Raw genomic sequence first — 10,000 nt, 5'->3', positions numbered from 1 at the left:
TCATGGACATTTTAAACGACAGCTGAAACTGAAAAGAATGTTGTAATTTGTTTTCTTTGCCTTTAATTATCGACATCCCCTTTTAATTGGACTTTATCCGTCTTCTATTACTTTAATTAGTATTAGTTTGTAGTAGAACATTCACAGTTTTGGATTGGCACTTGCAGGTAGATATCTATTTATACATATATGTATTCATATGCATAATAACCTTCATTCATATTCTTTTAGAAGTCAACTTAAATACTGTGAGTTCTATTCTTGTTATTTGTATTTATAATTATTATTCATTTTTTAACGTATGCAACCTCTCACCTGTCCTCACAGCAGTACGGTTTCTCTCTTATTGCTGTTGCTGCTCTGACTCCTGCATTTCCCACCATGGATTAACAAAGGTTGATCTTATGTTATTTTATTACGGTACCTCTATCTGTGAGGTGAGCAGGTCGTAGTACTCCAGCGGATCCTGCTCCACCACAACAGCTGGAGCGGTGGACTTCAACATCTGGGACAGAGGACGGTTGTTCAGGTTGAGCTGCAGACAGGAAACACAAAGAGTATTATAAAGTGAGTATTAGTACTGCATCATCGCTGCAGATGTAGAAGGGCGGGGGTTTACCATGGAGGAGATCCCCTCCTCGCCCTCTTTGCTGTTCTTCTGAGGTTTCAGGAGGTTCTGCAGCATCTTGTTGTGTCTCGCCAGCTGCAAACACACACACAAACAAACAACAAGAGAGAAAACGTAATCAGAGAATTACAAACACCGTTTCTTTTCCTACAGCTGAGAAGATAGGAGGAGCATATGTCATACCTCAAAACACAATTATTTTAGAATTGCCTTTTATTTTATTTATGTTTTACTACTTTCTGTTTGTGTTAGTTACTGTATCTTAGTTTTTGTTTGTATGTTTGTCTGATTTTGAAAACTCTATTTATTATTTGTATTATATTGGATGAAAAAACAGTTGCCAGCAGGAGCAGATATGACCTCAAACACAGCACGGGTCAGTCAGAGCTATCAAACTGTGATTCATCCATGTTCTGGCTTTATGTGAAGTATACCTTTATGGTATTTGCTTATTTAGTTGTATTATAATTTGTACCCCTCTATTAAGGGCTGAAACTGTAATGTTTTATTTGTTTTGTAATAGATGTGTTGTGTTTGTATCACTATGTAGTCGCCAAAGGTATTTTTTTCTACAACATTCTTAAAAAAAAACTGTTTTCGCTTTTTCGTTAGGAATCCGGGGAGATGCTAACTTCTGGATCTTCCAACAGAAACACGACAGACCCACGGACTGAGAGGAGTGGGATTCAGCCAATCAGGAGCTTGTGTTTAGTCACCTGCTGAGCCAGGATGTAGATGTTGTGTCCGACCTCACGGGGGGAGACGTCCTCCCCCTCATACTCACTCTCCTGATGGTAGGCCTTCTTTATGACCTCCACCTACACACACACACACACACACACACACACACACACACACACACACACACACACACACACACACACACACACACACACACACACACACACACACACACACACACACACACACACCACACACACACACACACACACACACACACAGTCATTTATTTTTCTACACACAGATCAGTAACATCTTCTTTAAATAAAGTTAGTGTAAATAATGGCACCAGCTCTCGGGGTCGGAGGTTGAACAGGATCCTCTCTGCGTTCTCGCTGTCATGGCGACTCTCCATCAGAGCCAACAGCAGCTTGGAGGCGTTGTCCTGGAAACATGGAAATTAAACAGTTAAACAACAGGTGTCACCATGACGACAGGATGAAGTGTATACCTCGTATAGGTCACATATGAACCACCAGGTAAAGGAACAATAAATGATTACATTAACATGTTGCTGTGATTAAAGTTAAAATGGCAAGCATATTAAAACATTCGGAAAAACATGGTGAAAGTGTTTGGAGTGAACCAGGAATAAAGTTGTGGGCCAGATCAACTAAAGGCCTTGGCACACCAAACTGACACCAAAGAACACGTCACGACGGACCCGAATGTTGTGCCGCCTCAGGTCTCTGCGTCTTGGCCAAAAAGTCGCACTGGAACACACCGCAAAGACTTCAGCCGACGGCCAAGTAGCACGTACGCAGTGCGCATGCGTGAGTGGCAATAACTCTCCTTACCAGCAGGCGGCGGTAGTGTGTATTCTTAATTCAAAAGAGGCAACCGGAAGACAGACTGCGTGATATATACAAACAACAAATAGCGTGCGTTCCATTTTCCCTCTCGTCCATCACAGACTGTTTCACATAACGACTTATAATCGAAAACATGTTTAGTGCGGTACTGGAAAATGAAAAATAATAGCCGTCTGTGTGTGCCTTCTTCACTTCCGTTTAGCTTCTCATGCACTGATTCGCTGAGCTGAACAGCCAATCAGAGTGATTTATTTTTGCCAGCTCATGATTCTCTGCAGGTTCATCACTATAAGAGACAGAAAACACACAGTGTGCACATGGACAGGTAAACTAACGCACCTTCAGCTGGAGCACCATCTCCATCCGGTACCGACACAGAGGACTGATGTCATTCAGGATCAGAGCCGTGATGATGTCGATGCCGTTGGACTCGTGGGTCACGATGCACGTCTGCAACACACACACACACACACACACACACACACACACACACACACACACACACACACACACACACACACACACACACACACACCACACACACACACACACACACACACACACCCTGAGTGTCCATGTTCAGAGGGAGTATACCTGCCTTGATAACCGTCTCTGTGATAATACACTTTATTTGTATAGCACCTTTCGTGCACAAAGCAGCCCAAAGTACAGAAAACATGACAACAATATTAAAATAAATACAGAATAAGATAAAACACCTACAGTGATCCTAATGAAATGAAAAGCCATATTAAAAAGATTCTCTGTGATGTCTGAGCGTACCTGGTTCTCCTGGCAGGGGCCCTGGCAGTACTCAGTGAGGGTCTCCAGGGTCTGAGTGATCAGGTGGACGTTTGATTCGTTGATGTAGAGCCCCAGCAGCCCCAGGCCCCCGGTGGTGCTTCCACACATGATGTCCAGGAACTGAAGGGTCTCACACACCAGGTTGTAGTTGGTCTTATTGTTCTGGCAGCGCAGGAAGTTCTGCAAACACATTCAAGATCACTCTCTCCTTATCTGATCAGCCTCTGTTTGTGCGTTACAGCAGTATTTCAGTAACAAAGTAAGAGATTGATAAAGCCTCATTAATCTGCAATAACAATGAATCTCACTTTAATGAGAGGTTTACAGACTGGGACCATTTCCTGAATGACAGTCACTTTCAATCTCCTTTAACAATTATACAGTTTTATTTTTCCAGTACACAAACTCAAAGAGAGCTTTTTATAAGCCTTCATTTTGAATCAGTTTAATAAAACTAGACGCTGTTTTTAAATTGTTAATGGTTCGGGAAAAAAAGTTCGAAAGACTGTTTTTGCAATTCTATTTGTGTTCAGGTTAAAAAAACAAAAACAAGGTAAAAGTAGTTATTTAGGGAGTTTGACATGTTGGTCAGGTATGTTTAAACTCTGGACTAGCCTAGACTAGGATTATAGTTTTTCTAAACTAAGCTAAACTACTGAAGACCCAGATGAGACTGATATAGTTCTGAAAATCGGACTCAGATTTCTGGGTTAACTCAGATTTGGTCCACCCTGGTTTATTGGTATGTCTTCAGTATTTATTGTTATCATCTAGTCATTTTACTATATTCTCAGATATGTTTGTTGTTTTTACATTATCATTCATGTTTGTTGATTTGTGAAGCCCTCTGAGACAAATGTGTTTTGTGATATTGGGCTATATAAATACATTTGAATTGAATTGTGTGTTCAGCGGAACCCACCTGCAGGTCCTGGTTGTGGTTCTCACACAGCAGCTGCAGGAACCTGAGGATGGGCTTCATGATGGTGACGGCGGGGCCCACCTCCGCCTCCACCTCCCTCTGCTCCGCTGCAGCGGGGACCGGCAGGGCGGGGGGGCACACCGCCGGGGCGATGGACTGACCCACTGCGACGGGAAGCACTGAGGACGGAGGGGAACAACTGCTTAGCCAAACAACTGGATTCAGAGAGATATAAGGAGACTAAAACTCTGCAGCAAAGTACAGCTTAAAAGGTCAAATAAAGATATTGAAGTGACTGTTTTTTATATATAATAATAATAACTTTATTTATATAGCACCTTTCATACAGGGGATTGCAGTTCAAAGTGCTTTACATCAGTAAAAAATAAGACATAAAATCAGTGTAAAACAAGCAGCAAGAGCAAAGCATAAAATGGGATAAAATAATAAAAAATAAAAACATGGGGAATACTATATACTGATTGTTCTGCTTTTATTTAGATCTTAAAAGGTCCCGTATTATACTGTTTTTCAGCTTGGTGTTTGTGCAAGGGCAGATGAATTATGAAGTTGAAAAGGGGCCATTAGACCCCCCATTTTGCGACCCTGGGCCTAATAGGCGTTGCTCTTAGGTTTGATCCTATCTACTACTATCCTATCCTCTACGTCAATATTTTGTTGACAAGTTTGTTTCCATTAAATATTCAATCATGCTGTTATTTTTGTAAATCTATCTGTTGTTTGCTGTGAAACTAACTGAATAGGATTGTGATAATATAAGCATTATCAGGAACATCCTCTGTGACAGAACTGACTAGCAAAATGTCCAAAAACACAGATTTTTTGCAAATACAACTAGACTAATGACTTGGAAGACAAGTGTGCTAAAAATAGAAAGATGCCTGCTGAGCTAAAAGTAGAGTTAACATCTGGAATGTGTCTTCAAGTGAAGTTAAATATTTTGATCAAAACATTCGGGGAAAAAGTTGTACGTTTTTTAAAACCCAAAAGAAGTCGTCATTTTTAATATAATAACTTCCTCAGGTCATCGATGATGATCCTTTACCAATAAACTCCTTAATAATTGAATAACCTTACTTCTTTCTTGTAAAATTACAATTTTCCTTTCCAACTATTACAGCTTTTTAAATTAAGATCAAGAATATAAAACTGAGCGAAGTGTTTGAACATAAGTGGTTAACATACTCGAAGCAAAGAGACAAAAAACACATTTTAAAATAAAACCATCGTATAATAGAAAGACATATTATTGAGAAAATGACATGAAACAAAAAACAAACATCAGGTTTCTCAGGGTAATGAAGTTTCTCACCGGTCTCCAGCTCCTTCTCGTTGGCTTTGTGCGTCATCTCTCCAACGTTAACAGAAACCGTGGCTTTAATGTCCGTCTGAGCCTCCTTCATCCGGTCGTGGAGAACCTTGAAGAACTTCTCTGACTTGTTGTCGCCCATCATCAGTTTGTAGAAGGAGTTCTGCAGGAGAACCAAAGAGAGTTTAAACACCGGGTTCATTCACAGAGATCTGAGACTGCTGTAGCTTGTTAATCCCAAAGTAAAATACATTAAGTTAAGGGAGAAATGCATCAACTGTGTCATAATTTAATGACAAACATGATAAAAAGATAATTAAGATTTGAGTTTGATGAAAATGTCCCTTCAATCCACTTATATAAGACCAAATGTATTAAATATTTTTTTTAAATGTGGATGAGCATTTAAGTTGGGTTAGTCAGTTAACACAAATGTATTTATATATTAAAATACTAGCTTAATTCCCCGACAATGTATTCCCAGTATATAGGCTATTTAAAATCTGATTCTGCAACTGAGTTTGAACAAATATATTTTCTAAAATATTTCAAATACGTTGGTTGGCCTTAAAAACAATGATCCAAGACTATCATACTCTGTATATTTGTAATTGAGTCAATCTTCCATGCTTTGAATCATTATTAGTGCGCTGCTGATCCTGTGGAAGTAGTAGTTTAAGTGTGGGTAATATCTAGGGATTATGATATTTTATTTAGCCTTTATTTATACAGGTGAAAATCTCATTGAGACACAGGGTCTCATTCTCAAGAGAGACCTGTTCAGTGGTAACACCACCACACAAAGTTACAGACAGACAGGACACCAAACACAGAGGCAACACTCAAATAAAACATCGTAAAAAGTAGTCATTCAAAATTCATATAGTCAGATATAGCAGGTGCAAACACCCACGGATGATTTCTCCAGCTTTTTTTAAATTAGTTTAAAATCCGTGATGGGTATCAAACTGGTCAGCTTAAGTTCCTGCTGAAGTGTGTTCCAGGTCGAGGGGGCAGAGTATGATATGGCTTTTTTCCCAAGCTCAGTGCGCACTGAGGGGACGGACAGAGTGATGTCATGTTGATATCGTATAGCTGTACTGCTTGTGTGAGATGTAAGTGGATATGTAGAGGGGCAGCATGATGAGGTAAGAGTTTGCACTGGAGATGTATTGCTGTTGTACGTACCTGTATCTCTGTGTTCCCCCCCTCCAGCAGGCAGATGGCCAGCTGGATGCACTCCTGGAAGATCTTGTCGTTCTTGCTGCTCATCACCAGGTCAGTGAAGAGTTTGGTTCCTCCCTCTCGGTCCAGACGACACTGAACCGCAGCGACCGCCGCCCAGTCGCGCTCCTGCTCCACACCTGAGACACATATAAAGAGATGCTACAGGTGAATAGGGTAAATAATAAAATATAGAAAATGGATAAAAGTGACAGATATTTGATCAAAATTCTGCTAATATCCAGCCAGAAAGCTATCACTAGGAATTGGGGTAAGGAAGCACCAGCAACGAAAAACCAAAGGGTAACAATTGTGGAAGAAATATTTTTGATGGAAAAACTGACTTATAAATTGAGATAGCAAGAAACAGGAAGTGGGAAAATGGACTCTATACAAGCCTCGAAACAAACACATTTGACTGGAACAATAGCTAATAGATGTATCTTGAAGAATATAATAACATGAAGACATATCCCTAGCCTTATATTTTCATTTTGTATTGCCTTGCTGGCCTTTTGTTACATGATTGTTGTTGTTGTTTAAAGAATAATAATATAGAAAATGGTGATAAAATAGCACAATAGCCTTTCTTCCCTTATTTTCTGGTCTCTTTCCTCTTCCGTTATCCTTCTTTGTCATTTCGTTTGGTATTAAGCAACATACCTGAAGCTCCGAGTTCAGCGAGGTCGTTCTTCGGGGTGTTTTTCTTGTTTGGAAACAAGTAGTTCTGCAGCAAAACCTTCCGCAGGGAAATTCCCTGGAACAACACGACAGAAAGGGTTCTTGATTTCCTGACTGATCAGATCAATATAGTCCATGCTCACGGGCAATTTAAAATCTGATTGTTTGATTAAAGACATCAAATTAACTTAAAGAGCACTTTCTGTTGAATAAAACAACTGTTAGCATAGTTGTTTATTGTTATTTTAACTGTTCCACCATGCACAATTTGAATTGGCAATCCTAAAGTCGTGTCAATAATCCTACTCACCTTTTCATCAAAGTCCAGAGTGCGGATCAGCATCTCCTGCAGAGTCCTCAGGACTTTGATACACAGCTTCTCCTCCGCGTTCATCAGTGCTTTGGTGTGCTGGATCAACCTAAACACACACACACACAGATTACCCATCATCCCTCTGTATGTGTACCAGTATATCTGGACTCAGAGGAGCGGCACCTACTTGGAGATGAAGCCCCCCGACTCGCAGCGCTGCCGGGCGTCCGTCCCCTCCAGGAACAGCAGCTCCGGCTGATGGAGGACGTCCACGAGCACCGACAGCTCCGCGTTCACCAGAGGCTTCAGACGCTCCTCCATAGTGTTGATGATGTCCTGACACACACACACACACACACACACACACACACACACACACACACACACACACACACACACACACACACACACACACACACATGTATTATCTTTTTAATTTATACAGGACATATATTGCGTCCTGGGAGAGGGATCCTCCTCTGTTGCTCTCCCGAGGTTTCTTCCATCTTTCCCCATTAACTGTTTGTGAGGGTCTGACGATGGAGGGTGTCATATTCATATTGTGTACAACTGTAAAGTCCCCTGAGATAAATGTTAAATGTGTGATTTTGGGCAACATAAATAAACTCTGATTGATTTATTGATTGACAGACACACTGAAAAACACAAGTTTAACAATACTGCCAAAATCTTCTATGAGAGTATTTGTTATTTTAAATCACGTGACACTTTAAAATTGTGTTAATAACAATAATAAATGCTTTGAAAAGCCAAACCCTATTGTGCTTAATCACATTTGATTATTTTCTTTCTTTTATTTATGCCTCACATGAGACAACACTTTTGTTTTTTAAAGGATGTAATCTATTATCTCATCGTTTTAGAATTTGCCAATTTATTTCTGGCTTTAGATTTGTGGCATATTGTGAGTTCTCTGTCTTAAGTTGCTCGTCTTTGTACTTGCTGTTTGGTTTGTTTTCACACGTATAACAGTATTTGCAGCCTGGCGTACCTGCAGCTTCTCGATGATGTTCTTGTAGTCCCAGGGGTTGCTGGGGGCGACGGGTCTGGAGGAGCGGGACGAGGACTTGTAGTTCGGGTTGGAGCGAGACAGAGAGTTGAGAGCGGAGCTGGACAGCATGCAGCTGATCTGAGACTCCAGGTCCAGAGGCAGCGCGATGGAGCGGCTCTTAGCTGAGGGGAAACCATCAAACATCAATAACTTCACTGTTTATACTTTTGCCTTTTTACCTGAGTAAGATTTTGAATGCAGGACTTTTTTATTGTAACAAAGTCATTTTACTAAGTAGTATTGCTACTTTTACTCATGTAAGTCATGATTGTTGTATTTTTCTGCAGTAGAGCTTGTTATACTGATATATATATTGGTGGTTTGATTTAATGTATGATAATGCAAAGTTTTAAAGGTCCCCTATTATACTGTTTTTTATCAATATATTATAGGTCTCAGATATATACAGAACCTGTCTCTGATTGGCTGAAACACCAAACAGATCATTGCAGCATTACCCATAATCCCCTCTGTTTCAGCCCTGTTTCCAAAGTGCTGATTCTCTGTCTGTTACTTTAGATGAAAATAAGGAGCCCCTCCCCACGCCCCTCTGAGAGAGATTTGGTTAGAAAGAACTCAATGGTGCTCTAGGAGGAGATTCAGGTGATAAGGTGCGGGGGTTACCTTGGTTGCTGATTGGCTAATGGTTACACAAGACAACACATCGTTATGACATCATAAAGTGGCCAAAATCTGATCAGCTCATTTTCAGACAGGTTTTTATATAAATTGATCAAAAAGAGAGAGAATCTGTGTTCCTGAAACTTTCAGAGTCTCTTTCCACAGAGGGGACACATGTTGATGAAGAAGAGACATGAAGAAGAGGGGACACATGTTGATGTAGAAGAGACATGAAGAAGAGGGGACACATGTTGATGTAGAAGAGACATGAAGAAGAGGGGACACATGTTGATGTTTAAGAGACATGAAGAAGAGGGGACACATGTTGATGTAGAAGAGACATGAAGAAGAGGGGACACATGTTGATGTTTAAGAGACATGAAGAAGAGGGGACACATGTTGATGTAGAAGAGACATGAAGAAGAGGGGACACATGTTGGTGTAGAAGAGACATGAAGAAGAGGGGACACATGTTGATGTAGAAGAGACATGAAGAAGAGGGGACACATGTTGATGTAGAAGAGACATGAAGAAGAGGGGACACATGTTGGTGTAGAAGAGACATGAAGAAGAGGGGACACATGTTGATGTAGAAGAGACATGAAGAAGAGGGGACACATGTTGATGTAGAAGAGACATGAAGAAGAGGGGACACATGTTGATGTAGAAGAGACATGAAGAAGAGGGGACACATGTTGATGTAGAAGAGACATGAAGAAGAGGGGACACATGTTGATGTAGAAGAGACATGAAGAAGAGGGGACACATGTTGATGTAGAAGAGACATGAAGAAGAGGGGACACATGTTGATGTAGAAGAGACATGAAGAAGAGGGGGACACATGTTGATGTA

The 10,000-nt window shown here is 40.6% G+C and overlaps 1 protein-coding gene across 1 annotated transcript in view; it reads right to left on the bottom strand.

Annotated features, from left to right (window-relative positions):
- Positions 1–10,000, bottom strand: part of LOC117552612 (inositol 1,4,5-trisphosphate receptor type 3-like) — a gene marked incomplete at its 5' end in the record, with an annotated part of 47,809 nt that overhangs the window by 15,419 nt on the left and 22,390 nt on the right. The window contains 13 exon segments of the mRNA XM_034226203.1: positions 425–535; positions 620–703; positions 1,345–1,446; positions 1,659–1,754; positions 2,521–2,631; positions 2,965–3,165; positions 3,908–4,086; positions 5,241–5,400; positions 6,426–6,601; positions 7,125–7,218; positions 7,453–7,561; positions 7,643–7,791; positions 8,468–8,649. Coding sequence (XP_034082094.1) covers positions 425–535; positions 620–703; positions 1,345–1,446; positions 1,659–1,754; positions 2,521–2,631; positions 2,965–3,165; positions 3,908–4,086; positions 5,241–5,400; positions 6,426–6,601; positions 7,125–7,218; positions 7,453–7,561; positions 7,643–7,791; positions 8,468–8,649 — 1,754 coding nt within the window.

This window comes from Gymnodraco acuticeps, unplaced genomic scaffold (genome assembly GCF_902827175.1).
Source record: "Gymnodraco acuticeps unplaced genomic scaffold, fGymAcu1.1, whole genome shotgun sequence".
NCBI classification, from domain to species: Eukaryota; Metazoa; Chordata; class Actinopteri; order Perciformes; family Bathydraconidae; genus Gymnodraco; species Gymnodraco acuticeps.
Note: the sequence above shows the minus strand (reverse complement) of the source record. Positions and strands in the feature narration are given on the sequence as shown.